General features: G+C 46.8%; 1 protein-coding gene and 1 long non-coding RNA gene across 3 annotated transcripts; both read left to right on the forward strand.

Annotated features, from left to right (window-relative positions):
* The first annotated feature begins 379 nt into the window (after positions 1-379).
* On the forward strand, positions 380-4002 carry CD14 (CD14 molecule). 2 transcript variants are annotated; one of them, XR_007246176.1, is made up of 2 exons: positions 380-537; positions 2395-2462. XR_007246176.1 is itself a non-coding variant. In XM_048516133.1 (2 exons), the coding sequence occupies exon 2, from the start codon at positions 2426-2428 to the stop codon at positions 3746-3748; it is 1323 nt and encodes a 440-aa protein (XP_048372090.1). In that variant the 5' UTR covers positions 380-533; positions 2395-2425; the 3' UTR covers positions 3749-4002. The 2 variants fall into 2 exon arrangements, 1 of the variants encoding a protein (XP_048372090.1); XM_048516133.1 differs by having other exon boundaries at positions 380-533; positions 2395-4002.
* A 254-nt stretch (positions 4003-4256) lies between these two features.
* Positions 4257-21202, forward strand: LOC125443659. Its single transcript, XR_007246156.1, has 3 exons — positions 4257-5379; positions 7129-7131; positions 21191-21202. It is a non-coding gene; the product is annotated as an uncharacterized LOC125443659 (long non-coding RNA).
* The last annotated feature ends 4595 nt before the right edge of the window (positions 21203-25797 follow it).

Genomic DNA, 25797 nt, shown 5'->3' on the forward strand with positions numbered 1-25797 from the left:
CACACATCTGCCCTGCCCTTCCCTCCCCAAGACCCTCACTTGACTTTGTAGGAGTGAGGCATAGAGCGAGGGTAAGGCTGTTTGTGTCAGGAGTCCTGTGGCATCACTGCCTTCCTCCTGTGCCTGGAACCGGCCGTGCCACCCATGCTGAGTCAGTAGAGGAAGAGAAAAATGTGCACAGAGGATCTTTTATCTATAGACTTCAGCTAACCAATATTTTCACAACCATATCCTTCTGCTTTCGGAGTTCCTCAAAAGGTTTCTGAAAAAAAGTGGTCCAGGCAGTTTCCATGAACTATTTTGAGTTATTTCTTGCGCAATTCTGGTAGAAGTAATAAAAACAGTTCAGGAAGATGAAATCACATCTGGAAATGTGAAGGACAGGCACTCTGCGCCCTTCTCCCCAGTTCCAGAAAGGACACAGTTTTCAAGATCAAGGGAGCAAACCTGTCCAGACAGAACGACAACTTGGAAGCAGAAGGCACTGAGCCCTCTCTGGTGGCAGGAAAGGATCTTGAAAGCCCGAGCAGGAGGTGGGTGAGTCCTTTCTTTGTTTTGGGGTTGAGATGTCTCTTGCTGTAAGCCAGAAGCTCGTTCCAGCACACTGCCTCTGGACTAGCAAACATCTTTGCCTTGCAAGAACCCAAGGGAATTCTTGCAGGAATGACGGCTAAAGGAATTTCCTCCCTGATTTTATTTCCCATTTCCTTTTCTGCAGATCAGTGAAAGCCCTATAGTGTCCTCCTTTAAAAAAACACAGAAATAAAGACTTTAATTTGGAGTTGTAGGACAGAGTTATAACTGATGGGACAGCAAATGAGGCATACATCCCTGTTCTTTTCCTGCGAGGCTGAGTCATGCTGTAACCTAAATCATCAGCTGCTGGCAAGTAGAGAATATTCATGCAATGGACCTGCCAAGAAAGTTTTCTTTGATTCTGCATTACTACAGCAGTTATTTCAGTACAATATGAGTTGCTGAGGAATGTCAGCTCACTTATTGCAGAAAACACCAGGGAAAATTCAAGATCCTTCCCCCAAGGCACACACACTTTTAATTCTCAGGATGGATTGCATGGCATTATAGCCCCCTGAGGTCCCTTGCATAATGAGCAGAATTGGAAACACTGTTCTCCTTTCTGGTTCTTGCCTATCTGTGTATGGTCGTTTCCCCACTTACCATCGACCACCCTTTGCTGCGCACTATTCTCAGCACGCGTCATTTCTGGTGCGCTCCCGGGCTTCCCCATGACCCCGTGCAGAAAGGCGCCGTTTTGAGGAGCACCAGGAATGACGTGTGCTGAGGGGGCACGAGAGTGGCAGCGTCAAGGCGGCTGCGTTGTCGCCACCCCTGTAGTGGGGAGTGCCGCAGGACCCCACGCTACTTGGCGAGAGTAGCGCGCAGCAGATGGTAAGTGGGGAAACGACCTATGTCTCCATTCACTGCCTTTGCTTTCAGGTCTTTTAAAGAGGGTAGACTATTTTCCTTAGGGTAAGGCCACCTGATGACCATGCAAATAGTTCTGAGATGATGCAATAATGCCTGGGGGTGCCACAAAGGCACTGCTGCACCCCCAAAGGCAAAGCAGAGGCAAATAGTGCAATCTATCCAGTTTGTGGAGGGTATTTGAAGCCTCCCAAGAGCCAGCTTGCAGGGGGGCTCTCCTCCACCTGTGCAGGAAAAGTGATTCAAGAGCCCCAGAGAGACAAAGCCAGAGGTGCGATCCAGAAGGTTCTCACAGGTTCCCGAGAGTAGGTTACTAATTATTTGTAGGTTACTTATTCTCAGCAGTAGCGTGCAGAACTTGAAGCAGTCTAGCAGGAGGTGCACCGGCGTGCGTGGCAGCCTGCGCCTGTGTGCATTCGTTTCCCGCCCAAGGACCGGCGCAGCGGCTGCGTCCTTGCCACGGCCCCGCCCAGGAATGTCCCGCCCCTGGAATGCCCAGCCACGCCCCCATCACGCCCCGCCCAGCCCCATTGGCACTACGCCAGTTTGAATCCCACCATCATGGGAACCTGTTACTAAAATGTTTGGATCCCACCACTGGACAAAACCGTAGGCTTCAGATATGATTTGCTACCTCTTGCTCTCCCAAAATCCACCACAGGACATAAATATCTCCCCGATTTATTTAGATGACACTACTTGTTGGACAACCCTGATCCTTCTCTCTGTATGATAGTGGCAGACTTTCTCCTGGAAATTACTAAATGCCAGTAGATTTCCTTCGACCTGACATTTATTTCCTGTATTGTATATGCTTTTTAATCTGTTTTTATTATTGTTGTACTGCTGTCTATGCCAATAAAGGCTTGCTATGCTACACAGGACATAAATGGTTGTTACCACTTTTGGATCTCCTGCCATCAGTCTCCTCTGTTATTTTTTTTCTAGGCTTGGCATCGTGTGCAGAACTCAGGCCTTTATGGCCCTCCTTCTCCTCGGACTGAACCTCCCCCGGGCAAAAAGTGACTGTGAGTTTTTTGAATCTGAAAAACTCTGCGTGTGTTCCCTGCTGGAGGAGTCAGAGATGCAAAATTTCTTTGACTGCTTGCAAGCCACCACGTACGAGCTGCGAGGTGGAAACCTGGAACAATTTGCTGCCTTTTATCAGATGGAACCACCTCCACACCTGATCGATATTCTCGAGGTCCTCCAAGTTAGAAAGCTCGTCTTCACGGACCTGATTGTGCCGGAGGTGCTCTTGCCCGGAGCCCTGGAATTTGCTTCCCATCCTCTTCAGCTCTCTGAAATTGAGTTTGTAAACTGCACTTTCCTTAGAATGGGCAGCCAGCGACAAACAGGGAGGCCTTCCCCACTGAGGGTTTCCTCTCTGCGTTTCCACAAAGCGACCGCTGACTCCCTGGCTGACAGATGCGATGAACTGTCCGGTGTGTCAAGGTGGCTGGAGATCCTAAAGAATCTGACGCTTACTGAATCACAGATCACCTCCATCCCGTGCAAAATTGGCCAGATGTTTGTGGGGTTGCACTCCCTTGATATTTCAGGAAACTATTTCCAGGATGAGAGCATCAAGTCCTCCTTCTGCCACGGAGCTTTCCCAGAACTCCAGGTATTAAAACTCCGCCACAACCAACTGACCTCTTACCATGCCGTGTGTGAGACAATTGGCCCCCTCAACATGCTAACTCACTTAGACCTCAGTCAGAATAATTTCTCCACCGGATTCTCCTCCTCCGCCCAGTGCACGTGGCCTCAGTCCCTTCGTGTATTCAACTTGTCCGGCACAGGTTTGGAACACATGGAGTGGTCTCTGCCACCCAACCTGGAGGTACTAGATCTGAGCGCCAACAGCATCATTACCCTTGACCTCTCACTCCCTGCCTTGAAAGAACTCTACCTGTCCAACAACAGGCTGCAGGCAGTCCCCCCGCTCAAGAATCTCCCTGGTCTGGAAGTCCTTAGTGTTGATCAAAATCAGATCTCACATCTGCCTAGCAAGAGCTTGCTGCAACTGAAGCACCTGCAGATCTTACAAGCTGGCCACAATCTGTACAATTGTTCTTGTCCTTATGCTTGGGAACTTCGGGACTTGGCAAGCAAGCTGCCCGCACTGACCAACTGGCCCGATGACTATACATGCCGGTTCCCTCTTCATCACCGGGACTCCCTGGTTAAAAATATGTCTTCTTCGCCACTGCAGTGCAGCCAAGCTGTGGTCACTCACGCCTCAGCGGTCATCTTACTGTCCAGCCTTCACCTGTTTTTTTGCCTGTTTCTCATTTGAGCATCATCAAACATTTATTTTGATCACTTCTAAAATACGGCAACTGGTTGAGTTGCCAAGCACTCGTAGTAGGCCTTTCTGAAAAGGAAATTTAGAATTGCACACTGGTATGAGATTTTAATTCGGGCACATAGCAACCCCTTCTTTGGTCACTTAGAACCACATCCAGAGGGGAGATCCAGCAGGTTCTCACAGGTTCCTGAGAGTAGGTTACTAATTATTTGTTTGTGCTGAGAGGGGGTTACTAATGGGTGATTTTGTCACATGATTTTGGCCTTAGTTACGCCCCTCCTCTCAGCAGTAGCGCGCAGAACTTGAAGCAGTCTAGCAGGAGGTGCGCCGGTGTGCGTGGCAGCCTGCGCCTGCGTGCATTCGTTTCCCGCCCAAGGACCGGCGCAGCGGCTGCGTCCTTGTTACAGTCCCGCCCAGGAATGCCCTGCCCTGGAATGCCTAGCCATGCCTCCGTCATGCCCCGCCCAGCCCCATTGGCGCTACGCCACAGTTTAAATCCCACCACCATGGGAACCTGTTACTAAAATGTTTGGATCCCACCACTGACCACATTCTATAACATTTGGAAGTCCACCAGAAGAAAAATCCTCAGCATTTAACAAAACTTGCCCTGCTTATTATGTGTGTGTGTTTTACAAACAGCCAGCGAACGGGCAGCCAGCGACAAACTGGGGATGCTGTGTTGGTGTGCAGAACTGCATGAGGATAGTGGGATGCTTTAACTCTTTCCTTCCTTGAAATTTATCCCTGAAAAAAAAAACACCGTCCCCCCAAATTGTGTTTACTTTTTCCAGTGAAAATTTATGAGTACCTGTATTTTTTTTCCCCAGTGGGAGTTAAAGGAACTCAGGGTGTCTTTTTCCAGTGACAAAATGGGAGGGGAATAAAGAGTTAATATTTTCCACTCAGCCCACACTTTTCTGCTCCTTGATAAAGCGATCCCAGAGGCTGCATTTGCCAAATAAAAAAAGTGGGCACAACAAGGAAGTCAAAGAAATATTAATCCTTAGACCACATAATCCATAATCTACAATAAAGAAAAGAAATTAGTTGAACCTTAACATATACTTACTGCATTGGGGAATACTCTGTAATGAGAAGCCACGAAGTCTTCAAGCATTGTCTTTGGCAGGGGGCAGAGAAATGGATCTGCCCATCAGGACGTGAGGTTAGGATCCTGACTGCTTAGTTTACTTTTCACATTATTACCATTGTCCCATATTACATACAGAGTGATTAACTGAAGTCCTGCAGTCAAAACTCCTCTTACAAGCTATAGTTGAGCCAGACAGGAGTTAGTTTCAGGAAGATGGCCCAAAGTTGTCTCCAACTTCCATCTTCCAAAGTCAGTAAACTGCGTGCCTAGATCCATGGAAACAAAGTATATTGGGGAAGGCAATGGCAAACTAAAACAGTCTGCTTAGCAAACGTGATGCAATGTCACCTCAAGGGTCAGTAATGACCTGGTGCTTGCTCGGGGGGGGGGGGCACACTACCTTTACCTTTATCTCATATTACATGAACTCATATCAAATAACTTTTGCATGACCTAAATTTTGTTGGTTTGCAGAAACGTTCTGTTGGAATTGCACATTTCTGCCTCTTGAGCTGCACACTTTGTTTTGGGTTGCATATATATAGAAAGGCCTGTTACAGACTTCGACTGATTGTGGGGTAACAGAATAACCTCCTGGAATTGGGAGTCGAGGTTCCACTGAATATTGGTGGAAAGGTTATACAGCACGCATGTAGAATTCAAAAACTGTGCTCCGTTAGGACCCTAACAACTGATGATTGAGTGTTATCTTCTGGAAAAAAAAAACCAAATAACTTTTAAAGCAAATGGAGCTGTTCAGCATAAAAACTCTCCTGGTGGAACTTCATAGGCCTTTGATGTTTTCATAAAGAGATTGTGGCAAAAGAAAGTTTCCTTTGATCCTGGGCTTTTTGCGGATGTAATTTTTTTAAACAAAATTTAAACGACACTGATGATAAAGTATAGATTTTGACATTCTTCTGTATGTTTTTTATTTTATTAGTATTGTTTGTTTAATGTTGGCTTTATATGTAATTGGGTCTGTAGACCGCAATAAATTAATTGAATTGTACAGAATTTCATTTAATTTCATTTATTGGTTTTGTATGCCAACACTCCCCCTGGCAGGTTTAGAGCAGCTTCCATTATTTGCATAAAATATAATATCAATTTAAAAACAGAGCTGGCATCCAACCATTAAAACGTTACTAAAACCAGACGGCAGAGTGAATTCCAATAAAACCAGGGTACCATAAGGAGAAAGAAGGATGAAAAGGATGAAATAAAATGGAAACGAGTACCTGTAAATTTATCAGAACAGGTCATACCCAGAGGTGGGATCCAGCAGGTTCTCACCAGTTCCCGAGAGTGGGTTACTAATTATTTGTGTGTGCCGAGAGGGGGTTACTAATTGGGTCCGCTTTTCCGCCTCCACGCCCTCGCCTCACCGAGAGGCATACTGCCTTTGAACGTGAAGGTTCCATATAGCAATTGCGACTAATAATGTAACTCCCTGAACTGGGTTAATCCCTTTCAGGTACTGCAATTCATTGATTCTCAGCCTTTCGTACCTTTTATCTCACCAGTCTCTATCAAAGAACCTGTGTGTTTCACCATTGCTGTGAGTTGGGGCATTTTCTATAATATGATGATGATTTAGAAATGACCTGGTGCAAAAAAAATTGGGGGGGGGTCGTGGTGGGGTGGCTGCCCATGGGGGGGCATCCAACTCAGGTTTTGCCCAGGGCTCAGGTTTGCCTCTGCCCCCTTTGCTGAGGGGGGGCTGGCGAGGAAACCTGTTACTAAAATTTTTGGATCCCACCACTGGTCATACCATACCTGGCAATAGCCAGTAACGATCTCTAATTTAGATATTTTTTCTCTATGTTTTGACCAGATATTTAGAATCTCAAAAACATTAGGCACAAATCAACTGTGGAATAACTCTGAACAGTTGCGGTCCCAGTCAGCCATGACAGCAAAAGATTTTGATTTAGAGAGTTCTACTATTCCTAGGTGTCACCCCTACTGGCAGAGGGACCTGGCAAACTTATAACAGTATGGTGGAATGGGATCCAAGGATGATGCCAGAGGCGTAGCTCCAAGGGAAACGGGGGGTATGCGATGCACCGGGCGCACCCCCCTGTGGGGGGCATGGTGGGGGAGGGACAGGGGCAGGACAGGGTGGGGTGGGGCGGGGCGGGGCAGAGGACGCCTCTGGATGATGCAGCATCCCAAGTATCCTTTCCTGAGTCTTTTACCCTGCCTATGTGAAATCCCCTCCCTCTCCACTGCATGTAATTAACCTTTGCAAGATCTCCATAAGAGCCAGTTAGTTCTCTACATCTGCTGTTTCCTCGCTTACCCCTGAATCTGCCACCCACTCTTCTGCTGCTGCCAGGAAATGCCAGACACAAGGATTAAATGAACAGTAATTCTATCTCTCTAGTAATATTATCTGCCTCCATAGCCCCTTGCGGGGGGGGGGGGAGCGAGGCCAAAAAGACAAGAGGACAGTCAGCCATGGATGCTGAGCAGGTGAGTGCAGCAGAGGGGAGCCAGAAGGAACAGAAATTTCCCTCTAGCTGGCAACAATTCTCTCTGTGTTGCATCTTTTGTCTCCTGCTTGGGCTCTGCACACCTGAAAGTGTTTGGAATTCTACCTGTCTGAAACTCTTTCCTGTGCACTGACTCCCAGAGATGCCAGGAGATGACTTCACCCCCTCCTTCCTGCTGTGTTTCCTTCCAGACTGAACAGGAAGTCTGCATTCAAGCAGCTGTAGGACTTCGGCAGATGCCAGGTAGAGTATCCAGAGCTGGAGTGTCTCGGAAGAAGGGTATCCCTAAAGTCTCCCTGTACGGGGGCTCCATCATGCACCGCACCAGACAACTGACTGTGCCCTGAGCAAAATTAGACTTTGGCTAAGCAGCAGTGAAAGGGTAGGACTGACCGGGTGCTTAAGAAGGCCGGAGCAACATGCTGAAAGGTAGAACAGGCTTTGTGGCATGTGAATGTATGGGTGATGAAGGAATTGAGAAGGTAGAAACAAAGACAGAGATGGTTTTGTTTCACGTACTACTTTTGGCATGTTTCTGTATTCAAATCCACATCAGTTTATGAGAATTAACTCCTCTTAACAATATATCTCCATGAAGAAAAATAGCACAAAGGCTCAATCTTGATAGCACATAGGCAATACATAGGCTCAATACATTCCAGTCTTCAGAAGACAAGAACATAAGAACAAAAGAACAAGCCAGCTGGATCAGACCAGAGTCCATCTAGTCCAGCTCTCTGCTACTCGCAGTGGCCCACCAGGTGCCTTTGGGAGCTCTCATGCAGGATGTGAAAGCAATGGCCTTCTGCGGCTGCTGCTCCCGAGCACCTGGACTGTTAAGGCATTTGCAATCTCAGATCAAAGAGGATCAAGATTGGTAGCCATAAATCGACTTCTCCTCCATAAATCTGTCCAAGTCCCTTTTAAAGCTATCCAGGTGAGTGGCCATCACCACCTCCTGTGGCAGCATATTCCAAACACCAATCACACGTTGTGTGAAGAAGTGTTTCCTTTTATTAGTCCTAATTCTTCCCTCCAGCATTTTCAATGGATGCCCCCTGGTTCTAGTATTGTGAGAAAGAGAGAAAAATTTCTCTCTGTCAACATTTTCTACCCCATGCATAATTTTATAGACTTCGATCATATCCCCCCTCAGACGTCTCCTCTCCAAACTAAAGATGTTGACTATGCATCATTCTATTAGAGAAAAGAAGACTATTCAGCGACCAGAGTTGGAGATAAATATTGCATTGCATTAACCAGTTGGATTTCCATCAGCTGTCTATAGATATGTATCATTGAGTCCTTCTCCGTGGATGAAATAAAATTATGAAGCATAAGGGTCACATTATCGGAGTTGGATACTAACATTGGATTACACTCACCTGTTGAATTTCTGACTACAGTTCATTAGTAATTTTTTTTCTTGCATTTTTTCTTTAAGGTTAGATATAGAGAATGAGAGTATGATGAGTAAGATTGGACATTGAAATTATATAACATTTACCTGTTTTATTTCTGACTTTAATTCACAAGATCAAAAACATTTTTCTTTGTATTTATGTATACCCTCGTGTATAAGTCTACCCGCATATAAGTCGAGGCACCTAATTTTACCACAAAAAACTGGGAAAACTTATTGACTTGCATATAAGTCGAGGGTGGGAAATGCAGCAGCTACTGGTAAATTTCAAAAATAAAAATAGATACCAATAAAATTACATTAATTGAGGCATCAGTAGGTTAAATGTTTTTGAAATTTATTTCAAAGAAAAACAGTAAACTAGCTCTGTAAGTGGAAAAGAGGGTCAACAAAAACAATATGGTCTCAACAATAACTGTTTATGTTAGCAGTACCAACATTTCAAAGTGTCTTTAGGAGACTCTCCTGATGATATCACCCAGGTTTGGCGAAGTTTGGTTCAGGGGGTCCAAAGTTATGGACCCTCAAAATGTAGCCCCATCTACTATTAGCTCCCATTGGAAACAATGGGGGATGGGGGCACCCCCTTTGGGGGTCCATAACTTTGGACCCCCTGAACCAAACTTTGCCAAACCTGGGTGGCATCATCAGGAGTGTCACCTGATGATACCCTGAAATTTTGGTGCTGCTAGCCTAAAAACTACGCCCCCTGGTGGCCAACAAAGTAAAAACCCTAAAATATTTTTTAAAATACACCTCACTCATGTATAAGTCGAGGGGGGCTTTTTCAGCACAAAAAAATGTGCTGAAAAATTGGACTTATACACGAGTATATATGGTATATGTTATGTTAGAGGTTTTATTGTACATTTTCAATTTCATTAAGTTGTCTTGGCTCACACTGTTGTATCTCACGTTGATGGGAATTTATTGTCGAAGGCTTGGTGGGAATTGTTGTAATAATTCTTATATTATTGAATACTTGTTTATTTATATATACATATATAACTTTTACATTTTATCTTCTTTTTTTGTGCCAGTTAGGCAGATGTTGATCAGATAGATTGTTCTTTTTATTGTTGGATTTCTGGTAAGTCTAAGGGTGGGGCTTTTTGCAGGGCATTCTGTGGTCCTTGGGCAACCGTCTGGGTAAGGAAGGGGGTGGGTCAGCAGCAGAGCAATGGGAGGCAACTCTGTCCCGGCCTGGACAATGAACAAGAGAAATACCTCTTCCCTCCTGAGTCTCCTTCTCAGCATGTCCTCTGCTCTTGATCTAGCAGCACTACATCCGTTCACCCACCGGCACGCCAGACCAATTCTGAGTTTCCCCTGTTTCTGCCGCAGTTTCCTTCTTTTCTCTGCCCTCAGACCAATCTCAACCAATGCATGCAAGCCATGTATGATAAAGTCCCGTGCAAGAGACTGTGATAAAGTACCGTGCAGAGTTCCTCTCGTTCCTCTTGTGGCTCAAAAATAAATTAAAAAGAAACTTCAAATTGTGGTGCCTTTTCTACCCCAAACAGGGAACATGCTGCCGTGAAGAAACCTTCCCAGCATACTGGGACAGCACTGGGACAGGTGTGCTTAGGACCATGGGGCATCCATGTGTTTGTCTGCCCCAAGGCAGATCCTGCACCTGAACATGTCAGGTGGGTCTGCGCCACCTGGCAAAGGAGGACATTCGCCCTGTGAACTACCACCTCCTCTTGCCATAGCAGTAGTGCTGCCAACTCTGGGTTGGGAAATTCCTGAAGATTTTGGGGGTGAAGTTTGAGGAGGTCGGGCGTGGGGAGGGGAGAGACCTCAGCAGAGCATAATACCATGCAGCCCACCTTCCAAAGCAGATTTTTTCCCCCAGGGCAGAGGTGGGATCCAGCAGGTTCTCACAGGTTCCCGAGAGTAGGTGACTAATTATTTGTGTGTGCCGAGAGGGGGTTACTAATTGGTGATTTTGCCATGTGATTTTTGCCTTAGTTACGCCCCTCCTCCGCTCCTCAGCAGTAGCGCGCAGAACTTGAAGCAGTCTAGCAGCAGGTGCATTTGTTTCCCGCCCAAGGACCGGCGCAGTGGCTGCGTCCTTGCCACAGCCCCGCCCAGCAATGCCCCACCACGGAATGCCCGGTCACGCCCTCATCGTGCCCCGCCCATCCCCATTGGCGCTACGCCACAGTTGGAATCCCACCACCATGGGAACCTGTTACTAAAAGTTTTGGATCCCACCACTGCCCCCGGGGAACTGATCTCTGTAACTTGGGGACCAGTTGTAATTCCGGGAGATCTCCAATCACCAGCTGGAGGTTGACAATCATCCACAACAGAGAATGGAACATCTAGCCAGATGTTTTTAGGGAGTGTGCAGCTGCATGGCCCTCTTCCTCTGCAAGAAGGTTATCCTCCACACGCACACACCCCACGAACTCCTCCCCGTCTGGCTGTGTATCATCCTCGTGGTCTTGGCAATGAAACACTGCGGGCTTTATTGTGGGTACCTGCCATGTGCTGCTGCAGGAAGGTGAAGAAACTCATCTTGTGTTTGTGTCCCAAACAAAGAGGCAGAAAAGAGGTCCCGAGCCAGGGCCAGTTTGACGGCCAACCTGTCCAAGCAACCAGGGGTGTAACCCTCAAAAGGGTAGCCCCCATCTCCTTAGCAAAGAATGGGGGATGGGGCACCCCCTTTGAGGGTCCATAACTTTGGATCCCCTGAACCAAACGGCACCAAACTTGGGGGGTGCCATCAAGACAGTTTCCAGATGATACCCTGAAATTTTGGTGCCGATGCATCCAAGAATGCGCCCCCTGCAGGAACATCCCATAAATTTGCCCAAGAATCTTTGTTCTGCATTGAGTTTTCTGCATTGTTGTCAATAGGGGTTGCAGGCTGGGGGGGGGCACATTTCTGAAGGCACAGTCTCAAAACTTTCAGGGTCTCATCAGGAGACTGCCCTGATGATACCCCCCAGGTTTGGTGCAGTTTGTTTCAGGGGGGCCAAAGTTATGGACCCTCAAAACTGTAGCCCCATCTGCTATGAGCTCCCATTGGAAACAATGGGGTATGGGGGCACCCCCTTTGGGAGTCCATAACTTTGGACTCCTTGAACCAAACATCACCAAACTTGGGGGGGTAGCATAAGGACAGTCTCCTGATGATACGCTGAAATTTTGGTGCCGCTAGCCTAAAAACTGTGCCCCCTGCGGGCCAAAAATGGAAAACCACTAAAAATACCCAAAAACGAAGCCTGCATTTTGATGCCCCACCACAAGGTGATGCCCTGGGCAGCTGCCCACCTTGCCCAATGGGCATTATGCCCCTGCAAGTGACTGTTAAGGGGGCATAATGCAGAGGTGTTGGTGACCCAGAGGGGCTGGGCTCAGTCCTATCCTTCAGTGGTGTAGGATGTGACTGGCAAATCACACAACAGGAACGTAGCAGAAGTGCAGTAATTGTTCGTAACACCTGTTGGCACACCTACATACAGCTGCATGTGTGAATGTGTGTAAAGTGCCATCAAATTGCAGCTGGCTTATGGCCCCCCCAGCAAGGGGCTTTAAGGCCCGTGAGAAACAGAGGTTGCCATTGCTCCGCTCTGCACAGCCTATCTTGTTTGTTTCCCTGCGGCAACACAAATATGCACCTATCGCAGCTTCTCAAATTGTGTTTCCAGCTGGCTACTCTTGGGGCAATATTCTGCTTCTTCTTGGAATTTCCACACTTAATCAGTTTCTCAGCTGTTGATGTGTTCGGGGCCCTCTCTCTGTCTCGCCTCTTTGCTATCAAGCTGTGCACCTTGGCTGTGTCAATTGCTCTGCCAACTGTCTTTATAACATCTTCATTTTTCTGGATTCCTGCAGGCAGCTCTCCAGCAGACACCAAGGCAAAACCGTCCACCTCTTCCAGTGCCGAGAAGACCACAAGTGAGGCCATCAAGACCAGCAGTTCTGGTGACCTCCAGACACCCAACTCCTTCGCTGTGGGTTTGCCAATCACTTGTGCTAGCAGGACCCCTACATTTAACAGACAAGCATCATGATACCTAAGCTACAGGACAAGTATTGCTATACTTAAGGGAGGAATCTAGTGAAGGAAAGTTGTCTGTCATGCTATGACATCCTTTATCCCCTAGAACTGTAGCAGCAGAATTCAGAAGAACTGGGAAGAAATCTCCGCTTAGCTGAGAAGTTCCACTTGGGAGAATCACACCCTCTCTCAGCCTCAGCTGTCTCTCAGGCCCCTTCCGTACACGCAAAATAATGCGTTTTCAACCCACTTTCATAACTGTTTGCAAGTGGATTTTGCCATTCCGCACAGCTTCAAAGAGCACTGAAAGCAGTTTGAAAGTGCATTATTCTGCATGTGCGGAATGAGCCTGAGTGTGAGGGTAGGACAGAGGATGGAAGAGCCTAAGTAAATGTGGAAAGGCAGGATAAAAACGTGTGCTCCCGGTGCTGCTGAGTAGTCAGAGGATTGCTTTGTGATGTGCGGGTGTTTGTCTTTGCTGTGTCCACTTCTTGCTTGGTCGCAAGCAACAAGCAAGCATCGACCAACTTCCAGATTTCTTCATGCAGGGCTTGCTCCCTTTCCATTGCTGATACTTTTCATTTGTCAGTTGTGATTTTCCTTCTTGCATATCCCTGGGTTTTTATTTCACCTGACTTGTGGAAATACCCTTTCTTTCTCAGAGGGACATGAACTCTTGCCGTGGAGAAAACCAGATGTTCTCTCCCAACCAAGTTGTGGAGGGACTCTAGGTCAAGCTGTCCTTCCTTTCCTGTGTGACCTCTGGGTAAAACTGCAACTGCTTGTGGTCTTGTGTAGCATAAGGATTTCCTTAAGGATAGTTGGAGCAGGTGGGTCACAAGCAGTGGTGGGATCCAAAAATTTTCGTAACAGGTTCCCTTGCCAGCCCCCCCTCAGCAAAGGGGGCAGAGGCGTACCTAGGCAAACCTGAGCCCTGGGCAAAACCTGAGTTGGATGCCCCCCCCCATGGGCAGCCACCCCACCACAACCCCCCCCAAATTTTTTTGCACCAGGTCATTTCTAAATCATCATCACATTATCGAAAATGCCCCAACTCACAAATCTGAACACAGCAATGGTGAAACACACAGGTTCTTTGATAGAGACTGGTGAGATAAAGGCTGAGAATCCATGAATTGCAGTACCTGAAAGGGATTAACCCAGTTCAGGGAGTTACATTATTAGTCACAATTGCTATATGGAACCTTCACGTTCAAAGGCAGGATGCCTCTCGGGGAGGCGAGGGCATGGAGGTGGAAAAGCGGACCCAATTAGTAACCCCCTCTCGGCACACACAAATAATTAGTAACCCCCTCTCGGGAACTGGTGAGAACCTGCTGGATCCCACCTCTGGTCACAAGACTCCTTCTGAATGCATCACACTGCTGATGTGTTTGTATCTGTACTAGCAGGACCCCTACAGTTTTACAAGCAGTTTAGCTGACAAGCATTGCTGTACCTAAGTTGTGCGACATGTTTTGTTTCATGTTTGTGGTGGGGCAAGGTAATGGCAGGAAGGCATCACCTTATGAGCATTCCTTCCATGCTTGCCTGGCATAAAAACATCATCTGGTGTGGTGCTCTCAGGTTGCTGAGCATTAGCCTTCTTGCTGAGGACCTTAATCAGCAGTGGCGTAGGAGCAGCAGTGGCGTAGGAGGTTAAGAGCTCGTGTATCTAATCCGGAGGAACCGGGTTTGATTCCCAGCTCTGCCGCCTGAGCTGTGGAGGCTTATCTGGGGAATTCAGATTAGCCTGTGCACTCCCACACACGCCAGCTGGGTGACCTTGGGTTAGTCACAGCTTCTCGGAGCTCTCTCAGCCCCACCCACCTCACAGGGTGTTTGTTGTGAGGGGGGAAGGGCAAGGAGATTGTCAGCCCCTTTGAGTCTCCTGCAGGAGAGAAAGGGGGGATATAAATCCAAACTCCTCCTCCTCCTCCTCCTCCTCCTTCTTCTTCTTCTTCATGGCAATTCTTAATCATTCTCCCTTTTCTTTCAAGTTCTTAGCTGAGAGATCACAAATGAGTGATATATCACTGTTACACTGGCATAAGCAGACTGATGGGATTGCTGTGTGGTTGCAATGCAACCTCTGTGCACATTCTCTCTGTCTTAATTTTCTGCTCTGTGTTCTGCAAGCTAGCAAATTTGCACAGCTGTCTTAACATGGGTGGATCAGTCTGATCACTCAGGTAAAGCCATAATTGAGTCCAAACACTTCCAAGTAACGCCACCCAAGAGGCAGGGTGCTGGATCTTCAGATGCTGGATCTTCAGATGTTTTTTTCAAGGTTTTGGCATTAAATGGTTGGAGTCCAACATAGAAATAATAAGTCATGTTGGGAAAAGGAACATGCTTGTGTCTCACTGGAGCAGCAGTGGCGTAGGAGGTTAAGAGCTCATGTATCTAATCTGGAGGAACCGGGTTTGATTCCCCGCTCTGCCGCCTGAGCTGTGGAGGCTGATCTGGGCAATTCAGATTAGCCTGTACACTTCCACACACGCCAGCTGGGTGACCTTGGGCTAGTCACAGCTTCTCGGAGTTCTCTCAGCCCCACCCACCTCACAGGGGGTTTGTTGTGAGGGGGGAGGGCAAGGAGATTGTCAGCCCCTTTGAGTCTCCTGCAGGAGAGAAAGGGGGGATATAAATCCAAACTCTTCTTCTTCTTCTCTAGAGAAGGGAACACAGCTGGAAGGAAAGGACTGGAAGGAAAGAGGAACTCTCATCTTGACTTCCTCCCTGCTTTCCCCCCAGAAAAGGACATTTTTAGGGTGTGTGTTTGTTTGTCTTTGCAAAGCAGAAGGTAATTCTGGCCTTCTACTCCAACCAGAAGAAAATGGGTTTGTTAAATGTTTCCCAAGGGAATATCAGGATCAGTTCGCTACCCAGGTGACCCAAGCAGTCCCTTGGGGTGCCAAACTGGCATAGAGGGAAAGAGGCATTGCCTGAACCCCCTGTTACCTGCCTGATCTGGGGCTTTGCTGCCCAGCTGCAGGAGGGTGCTGGACAGCGGTGGGATCCAAAAATTTTAGTAACAGGTTCTCTCGCCAGCCCCCCCTCAGCAAAGGGGGCAGAGGAGTACCTAGGCAAACCTGAGCCCTGGGCAAAACCTGAGTTAGATGCCCCCCCATGGGCAGCCACCCCACCACGACCCCAAAATATTTTTTTGCACCAGGTCATTTCTAAATCATCATCACATTATCAAAAATGCCCCAACTCACAAATCTGAACACAGCAATGGTGAAACACACAGGTTCTTTGATAGAGACTGGTGAGATAAAAGGTACGAAAGGCTGAGAATCCATGAATTGCAGTACCTGAAAGGGATTAACCCAGTTCAGGGAGTTACATTATTAGTCACAATTGCTATATGGAACCTTCACGTTCAAAGGCAGGATGCCTCTCGGGGAGGCGAGGGCGTGGAGATGGAGAAGCAGACCCAATCAGTAACCCCCTCTCAGCACACACAAATCATTAGTAACCCACTCTCAGGAACTGGTGGGAACCTGCTGGATCCCACCTCTGGTGCTGGGGCAATTAAATGTCCCAGCTTGCCCTTTGCCCAAGGTCAGCTGAAGCCAGAGCTCAGTTTCCCCGGCCCATCTGCGCATGTCACACTTTAAATCCCACTCTGGTCACGTTATGGAGATTTTATGACTAACCTGGTTCCACACACCGATCTGCTGCTGTAACATTTTATTTGACCCTGGCTGACAAGGCCCACAGAAAGAAGCAGCTTCATTACAGAGATGAGAGCGGAAGAAAGACACGCCGGGAAGATGTAAGGCCAAGAATGCTTGAGCATTGACTTGTCCTCTTCTGCCTTTTTCCAGGAAGACTGGTTCACCTTTGATGGAGTCTTCAATCTGGACACAGGACAGGTACAGCATATCCCAGACAGATTCTTATGACATTCTGGAAAGGCAGAGCATAAATCAGACATAAAATCCCTGCACTATATTCTGCTGGGTTCGCGCTACTAGATGCAAACTTTCAAGACTTCATTATGAAATCAAAGGAAGAAGGCCAGTGGTGGGATTTCAAATAATTTGACAACTGGTTGTTTACAAGCACCATTTTAACTACCGGTTCTGCTGAAGTGGTGCGAACCTGCTGAATCCCACCACTGAAGAAGGCCTCCGTTTTGCGCCACTGTGACTATGGTTCTGGGTCCACTCATTCCAGTGCCGCTCTGTTCTGCTCCAATGCATGTGAATGTTTCTGATCTCCAGGACAAGCTATTCATTGAACATGTGCAGCCTCTGCTGGCCAGGATACCCCTCGGCTACAGCGTCTCATTGATACTATGTGAAGTCCACTGCTCTGGACCCCAGACTCAAGGCCAAGACTTTGTCCAGAAGGTAAGGAAGAAGGAAAATGAGGCCACAACAGAATCATTGGCTCCTTCCGCACATGCAGAATAATGTACTTTCAAACTGCTTTCAGTGCTCTTTGGAGCTGTGCAGAATAGCAAAAGCCACTTGCAAACAGTTGTGAAAGTGGTTTGAAAACGCATTATTTTGCGTGTGAAGGGGCCATTGATTCATTTAGGAATGGTCAGGGGAGCTTCAGTGATGGGGGTTGGTATTATGGTCCTTGACGTACTGCACGCAGCTTATGTTCCTGCCCCCAGATTAGGTTAAGTAGTATCTTTCACAGAGATCGGTTAGCAAATGGATGAGCTGCTAGCACAGAAACTTCCGTGGGGAATCTCCGTGGAGAATCTGCTGCAGCACCCAAAATGGTGGGCAATACTGTGAAATGGACAAGAGCTCAGCAAGTGGGAAAAAATATCTGTTCTGGCTAACAACTGTTGTGTCCTCCCACGCTGTGGTAGAACAAAATGCCCAAACAGATCTTTTTATAATATCCTAAAAAACGTTATATTTATGCTTTGCGGAATCCACCACTCTCATCCCCTTTTCATCCCCTTCCTTGTACTACTTACCTTTAATTTAAAAAACACACACACTACATTTTAAATTGTCACGATAACCATTCCCCCCATTTACATCCAGAAGGGGAACAATTCTCCAGTGCCTGGTGAACTTTTCAGAATGGTAAAGGACATGGCCTTGGGTGGGCTTTGTTGGATTCAAGGGTCTCTGTGAAGCTTTGGGAATTCTGTGGAGATGAGAGTAATCTGTCCTGTGGGAGTCTGTGAAAATTTGCAGTGCCAGTTTTAGGGAATTTCAGAATCTTTAAGCAAATCTGCCTTGGTGCATGCTCTAAAACATAGGTGTCAAACTCGCGGCCCTCCCGATGTTATGGACTACAGTTCCCATCATCCCCTGCCAACATCATGTAGTCCATAACATCGGGAGGGCCGCGAGTTTGACACCTGTGCTCTAAAAAATAGCCACAGCAGGAACTGGAAGCAGATTGTTTATAGTGAAGGTAAAGGTAAAGTTTCCCCTTCAGTCGTGTCCGACCCTGGGGTACCACTGCAAGCAGTGATTTCATAGGCAAGCTGTTTTTGTGGGGTAGTTTGCCATTGCTTTCTCCAGCTATTCTTTACCCTCTAGCTATGTGCTAGGACCTCTGTGGTGGCGAACCTTTGGCACTCCAGATGTTATGGACTACAATTCCCATCAGCCTTTCTGGCAGGGGCTGATGGGAATTGTAGTCCATAACATCTGGAGTGCCAAAGGTTCGCCACCACGGTGCTAGGTACTCATTTACCGACCAAGAAATGGATGGATGGCTGAGTTGACCATGAGCCAGCTGCCAGGATATCTGACCCACAGGGGGCTCGAACTCCTGACCGTGTGAGTGGCAGTGCAAGCACTTAGCCACTACGCCACGCGGCTCTTGTTTATAGTGTACAATAAGGAAACAGTTAAGTTACGTCCTTTGATATTCTCTCATCTGTTTTCAGATCCTAGAGGCAGTCCTATCAGAGCCCAGCCACCCCAGAGATGATAATGCTCTACAAACCATTAGTTTTGTCCAGGTAGGTATGTAAAATTGCCAATCTCAAGATGGTGGCTGAATATCTCCTGCTATTACAACTGATCTCCAAACAACAGAGATCAGGTCACCTGGAGAAAATGGCCGCTTTAAAAGTTGGTCTCTATGGCAGTAAACCTCACTGAAATCCTCCCCTCCCCAAACTCTATCCTTCCTACTAGGTTCCTCCAATACCTCCAGGTATTTCAAGACCTGGAGCTGGTAACCCTATAGATATGCACTAACACATTAAACACGTCACCCACTAGGCAGCCAATTTAGGTTTGGTATTTCTTATATATTAAGGAACAACGCTCATCACATACAATTGTAATCATATATCTATCTCATATCAACAGAATTTCATCATTCACTGTTGTATCATCGCATGAATTATTTTTCTCTTTTTCTATTCAATAATCTAAACATAAACAGTCCCTTCTAAGGTGTTTCCACATTCATTCAAATTCCAAGTTCTTGCAGTTGATCACAAAAGTTCATTCATAAACAATTGTATGTGATGAGCATTGTTCCTTAATATATAAGAAATACCAAACCTACATTGGCTGCCTAGTGGGTGACGTGTTTAATGTGTTAGTGCTTATTTAGACGTTACCTACATCTTTGTTACCTTAACCCTATAGATATGCCTTTTAGAGAGTGGCAACAGATAGACACCTTCAGGACTATTTCTCAATACCTTCTAGGAAGAAACAGGTGGCCCCATGGCTATGGTTTGTTTGTGGCCTTTGGCAACCACATTTTCACTCTTGCTTGCGTGACTACATACATCTTTGTGCATTAATCCCATTTCAGATTGACACAGATGGAAAAATCCAAGATCTGCTGAATCCTGGAAGTTCGGGCCTACAAATGATGGACCTTCCTCCACTGGGGCTGTGAGTATCTGGATTCTGGGCCATGATTTGGGATTCAACTAATGAAGAGGCTGAGAAATACCAGAGTCAATGCAGTTGTAGTGAATCTGGGAGCTGGACCTTACTGATCAGAGAGAATTTGATACGAGGAAATTGGGCGTGGCTGGCTTGGAGTAGGTCAGGTTGGACAGGAGCAACTGGAAAAGATGGGAAGGTGTCTTTGGGTAGACTTTCAGAACTTTAGAACCAGAGAGCTTGGAGGATTTTTTGTTTCCTCCTGAGCTGAGACATCAAAGCACTCATTCCTGCAAGGTCAGCATGGCATGAAGACTAATGTGGCTTAATCTTTGCTGATGTCCCTTTAGCCTGACAGTGGAAGATATCCAAAGCCTTGTCGTTGTGTGATGCCCATGGAGTTTTTGAGATGTCTGTGCCCACCCAGTCCTAACCAAGGTGACTCACCCTAACCTCTTCTCTCTCCTTTTCTCTTTAGAGTGGTGGAAAAGGCAACTGAGATGGTCGTGGTTGACTCAGAAACAGCCACTCACTTCTACTTGCAGGGGATGTTACAGTCCCAAGAGTATCAGCAACAATCTTTGCAGAAACAACACAGAAATATGTAAGGGCCACAGTAAAAGGAGGGCACTTGGTACCATGTGGGACTCTAAAATTTCACCAAACAGTGCTAATTTGCTCACATTTTTTACCCATACCCATTCAGTAAAGACTAGAAATGGACTGTAGCATCATTTTACCAAAGAATGCATAATCATGAGCTTCTCCAATTCTTATTAATGGACCGAAACGCAACTGTTACTTTTGAAGTGACAATTTTTTTATTAGCTGTCTCTGATCAACGGTTAGCTCGTCTTGCTAATGGTGCTAAGCAAAGACTATGATGAATGTCTAGCAGAGACTTTGGTGGGCTAAGCATTATATTCTATGTAATAATTTTAACTCTGCCGCTAAAGTCTTGTCTTGAAAGACTAGAAACTTGTTTTAGCGCTGGAGGATTAGAAATGACAAAGAGATAATATCAAATTCAGCATCACATAACCAGTTTTCACACTTGACTGGTGAAATTGCAGGTTATAGTTGTTCCTTGCTGTCAGTGATTGGAATGGAAACAAAGAAGTCTAAAGTACAAAAACAGAGCTGGCGAGAAAAATGAAATGACACCAGCGGGATAGCGGTTTCTTCTTTAGATTCAGCCCTAGGCAGACCGTTAAATAATGGCAGAAAAATCAAACAGCAGGGTTCACGCGCCAGGAAATGCAGGAAATCCAGGGAGAGCTGTAAATCTGTAAAATTCAAATCTAATCAATAGAGAGAGGGAGAGACGATTTGCTAGTTTTGCCAAGCTAATTAACACCTGTAGTGGGTTGAGTGGTCCCAGGTTTTAAGCTGGTTTGCAGCAATAATAAGAAACCATTATTGAAGCTAAGAAAGAGGAGTGAGTGCGAAATTTCTACATTAATCCCGGGATTAATTTAGACATTTCGCACCCACTCCTCTTTCTTAGCTTAAATAATGGTTTCTTATTATCGCTGCGAAGCAGTTTTCCATTGAAGTCCCCTTTTGATATTCCCTTTTTGCAGTGGTGGGATTCAAATCATGTAACAACTGGTTCCGGTGGTGGGATTCAAATATTTAACAATTTGTTGTTTACAAGCAGTCAAGCACCATTTTAACAACCGGTTCTACCGAAGTGGTGCGAACCGGCTGAATCCCACCACTGCCTTTTTGAAGAATGGTGTCTTTCAGATCAGAAACAGAGAGACCCTGAAACGTTCTGTGGGTTTCTGAATACTGGGCCCAAGTATTTTTGCACATAGAACTGGGGTGCTGTCTGGTTTCCAGGCTGTATGGCCGTGTTCTAGCAGCATTCTCTCCTGACGTTTCACCTGCATCTGTGGCTGGCATCTTCAGAACCTCTGAAGATGCCAGCCACAGATGCAGGCGAAACGTCAGGAGAGAATGCTGCTAGAACACGGCCATACAGCCCGGAAACCACACAGCACCCCAGTGATTCCGGCCGTGAAAGCCTTTGCATATAGAACTGTTTGTTCAGTGCAAGTTACAGTGACCAGATCTGGGTATGTGTGTGTGTGTATGTGACTGTCAGCTGTGATAATGTTCACCTGTATGTCCAGCTCTTACTGTCTACCTTCCCCTTGGGGTGCAGCACCCTGTTAACAGTCACTGTGGAGCAGAGGGCAGAGAGCCAGGGGTTTCAACGAGCCACACTTCGGATCTTGGAGTTCGCTGGCGGAGACGAGTTGTCCTCTGCTGATCTGTGAGTTTGAAGCCTACTTAGAGGTCAAGCGCTTTCCCACAGAACGCAAGGGAGGGGGTTGTTCTCAGGTACTGGGGACAGGCCTCAAATGAGGCCAAGATGCCCTCTGTGCTCAGATCGAATGCACCCAGCTTCTTCGGTTGCTGTTCTGTGGTGACGGCTTGTCCCTTGCTGTTCTTTGCTAGTACAGTTTTTCACCTCTGCTCTCGGCCTGGTCTGCTGACACGCTTTCTGCAGAAGTGGGCTTCCTCTCCTGGGTCCTGAAGCAGCTGCTGACTGGAAACACCCTCACGTTCGTGCTCTTCTGCCTGAACCTGCCAGGTAATGGTGCATTCACCTTCCCCAACCCCAAAGCGGAAGGGAGACTGTGTCCCAGGAAGTGCTTCCTAATTGCCCAGGGCAGCTGGCAGAAGGGACTTCCAGTGAAGGTCTCGGCACCAGTGTGGAAAGGAGAACAAAATTTAATTACAATGTTAAATATAAATATAAAAAGGGAGCCAGTAGAGTTATACAAACGACTATTATTATTTTTATTCATTTGACTTCTATTCCGTCCCTCCCCTCTATAATTAACTCCTATTCAATTACAATTTATTATTATATTCTAAATATTTTTTTTCAAAATTATAAAATCTGTTGAGTTATATACTTCTTCTGTCCTCCAGCACAAGTATCACAACAACTGTTTGTGTCACCTCTTTATGTGGGTTCTGTGGGGCAGTGCTTGGAAGGAGTTGCAAAGAACTAAATTTAAACAAAACAGTTTACTTCTCTTAACAAATAATACTTTTAAAACATTTAACATTTGCACTTTACAGTCCTGTTAAGTTTGCATTTTCAAGTCCTTATATTTACAGTCTACTGATATTGCCAAGTCCAGTTGTTCTTTGCTGGCGGTTGGTTTTGAAGACTTCAGAGGCTTGGTGAATGGGATTCAAGATGATGAAGGTTCCCAGAAAACTCTCACCATTTACATACACAAAAACCCTGAAACAATAAATTCTAACATTTACAATATAGCAAAAAATTAAACTCCCTTCCCACTAGTTCCCAACAACATTGCAGTTACCTTAAACAAGGTGTTAAGGGCTTAATAAAATCAATCAAGGTCCCAGACTGGTAGCCTTTGCTTCTTCCAACCTCATGAGTTTTGAAGCCTTCTGCTTCTTTTCAGACTCCACCCCTTTCTGGGTCATCCCATTCTTACACAGGGGTCACATTTGCTCTTTGTGATGGTGTCTTCGATCATACTGTTCCATCGTAGAACAGTGACTGAACTGAATAAAAGATCTGTAGTCAGCTAGCATAAATCAAGCTTCATTCTCCTGGACCTTTGTATTAACAGCCTTCAATAAATCCTTTCCTTTTTGCAATCCTAATGTTTGATTGGTTGTGGTGGGCTTTCCGGGCTGCGTGGCCGTGGTCTGGTGGATCTTGTCCCTAACGTTTCGCCTACATCTGTGGCTGGCATCTTCTGCTGTTTATCACAGAGAGAAGTGTGCTACACAATGTGTCCAGTGAGAAGGGAATGTTTAGTTGGGCATATATTGTCCATGGCCCAGGGTGGGGAATCAATCAGTAAGTGTTTGGGTGGAACTTGCTATGCAAAGAAGAAGAAGAGTTTGGATTAATATCCCCCCTTTCTCTCCTGCAGGAGACGCAAAGGGGCTTACAATCTCCTTGCCCTTCCCCCCTCACAACAAACCCCCTGTGAGGTAGGTGGGGCTGAGAGAGCTCCGAGAAGCTGTGACTAGCCCAAGGTCACCCAGCTGGCGTGTGTGGAAGTGCACAGGCTAATCTGAATTCCCCAGATAAGCCTCCTCAGCTCAGGCGGCAGAGCTGGGAATCAAACCCGGTTCCTCCAGATTAGATACACGAGCTCTTAACCTCCTACGCCACAAAGGTGTGGTTGACTGCATTGTATTGCGGGTAGGGTTTTCAGTCCATTTATATTCGTATTCCTGTTTGAATTCCCCGCAGTAGCAACAGTATTAGTGAATGCAAATCCTGTGCCTGGATGGAGTTCACTGTCCATGAACCTAGCATGTCCTTGGCCTTTGATTCTGGTGTTTTTCAGTACTGATAGTCAAGTTTTGTTAATTCTCAGAGTCTCTTCCTTCTTGTTGAAGTTGTCTTGGTGTTTGTGGATTTCAATAGCCTCCCTGTGTAGTCTGACATAGTAACCTTCCGAGTTGTCCAGAATTTCAGTGTTTTCAAATAAAATGTTATGTCCAGTTTAATGTTTGGGGCTTTTTGAAACTGATCTATTCATCAAAAAGAAGTGAAACAATAATGGGGAAAAAATTCCCCGTACTTATAACCAAAACCCCAGTAAGCCAAAAATACCTCATGCTTCTTTATTCCTCTTGTTTAACCAGTGCTGTAATTAAACAATTCCAGCCTTTACTTCTTCCTTTGTGGTTTCAGGAGGGACCACATTACTAATATTGAAGCCAGGTGTATCGTTCGAAGGCTTTCATGGCTAGAATCAACTGGCTGTCGTATGTTTTTCAGGGTGTGTGGCCGTGGTCTGGTGGTTTTCGTTCCTAGTCCACAGGGAGAAACACATCCAACAGGGCTTGGACAGATTTATGGAGGAGAAGTCGATCTATGGCTACCAATCTTGATCCTCCTTGATCTGAAATTGCAAATGCCTTAGCAGACCAGGTGCTTGGGAGCAGCAGCAGCAGAAGGCCATTGCTTTCACATCCTGCACGTGAGCTCCCAAAGGCACCTGGTGGGCCACTGCGAGTAGCAGAGTGCTGGACTAGCTGGACTCTGGTCTGATCCAGCAGGCAAGTTCTTATGTTCTTATGTAACAGCGGCATGCCTCTGAAGATGCCAACCATAGATGTGGGCGAAACATTAGGAACAAAAATTGCCGGACCATGGCACACAGCTTGAAAAACCCACAACCAACTGGAACCAGGGTTTCAATCAACTGGAACCAGGCTGTTTTGGGGGGGTGGGCTGTATGGCATTACATCCTGGAGGTCCCTCCCCCCCCCAACCTACACTCCCAAATCTCCAGGAATTTCCCAGCCCAGAGTTGGCCACCCTACCTGGAACCCATGAGACCACTCCTCTTTGAGGTGCCAGTTAGCGTTATCAGGTCCTCCCTGGCCCCTGTGGTGCGGGTAGGGTTGCCAGATCTAGCCTGGGGAACTCCTGGAGGTTTAGAGTTGGAGCCCGGGGAGAACATGAACCTCAGCAGAGTACAAAGCTGTAGAGTAGCCATTCTCATCCAGGGTTCCATGGTAGCCTGGGGTGCCGTGAGCATGTCCCAGGGGTACCGCGGCAACACTACTGCCCCTCCCCCCTCATTTTTGTGGTGTCTCCCACTGGTGCCAACAAGGTCAGCAGCCCCCCCCCCCCAGTGCTTCCCTTCACCCTGGGAGGGGAAGGTGGGGTGTGTGGCAAGCAGGAGCAATGGGAGGGGAAGGTGGGGGGGGTGGCGGCAGAGGTACCGTGAGATATGAAGAGTGAGGTCAAGGGTACCCTGACCTCAAAAAGGTTGGGAAACACTGCTGAAGAGTTTACCCTCCAAAGCAGCTATTTTCTCTACAGAAGGTGATGTCTGTCATCTAGATATCAGTTAAAACTCTGCAAGATCTCCAGGCTTCACCTGGAGTTTGGCAACCCTAGCACCAGTTCTAATTAGGACTATTAAATCAGCTCCCCCATGCCAGAGGTGTAATTGCCTGCTCATCTGGCTTGCCTGCTCAGCAGCTAACTACTGGAAGGTCCCAAAGAGCCAGGCATGGAACAGACAGGCTCTGGATTGCCAGGCCCCTCCTGTCCTCAGTCAAGCTGAGAGTTCTCTTATGCATTCTTTTCAGAGGCTTCTGCAGAAGAGGTGCTGTCCGCCCTCTCGCTGGCTGA

The sequence above is a fragment of the Sphaerodactylus townsendi genome, linkage group LG14 (assembly GCF_021028975.2).
Source record: "Sphaerodactylus townsendi isolate TG3544 linkage group LG14, MPM_Stown_v2.3, whole genome shotgun sequence".
Taxonomy (NCBI): Eukaryota; Metazoa; Chordata; class Lepidosauria; order Squamata; family Sphaerodactylidae; genus Sphaerodactylus; species Sphaerodactylus townsendi.

Coding starts and splice junctions, on each gene's coding strand:
- CD14 (XM_048516133.1), top strand. CDS start 2,426: ATGGCCCTCCTTCTCCTCGGACTGAACCTCCCCCGGGCAAAAAGTGAC.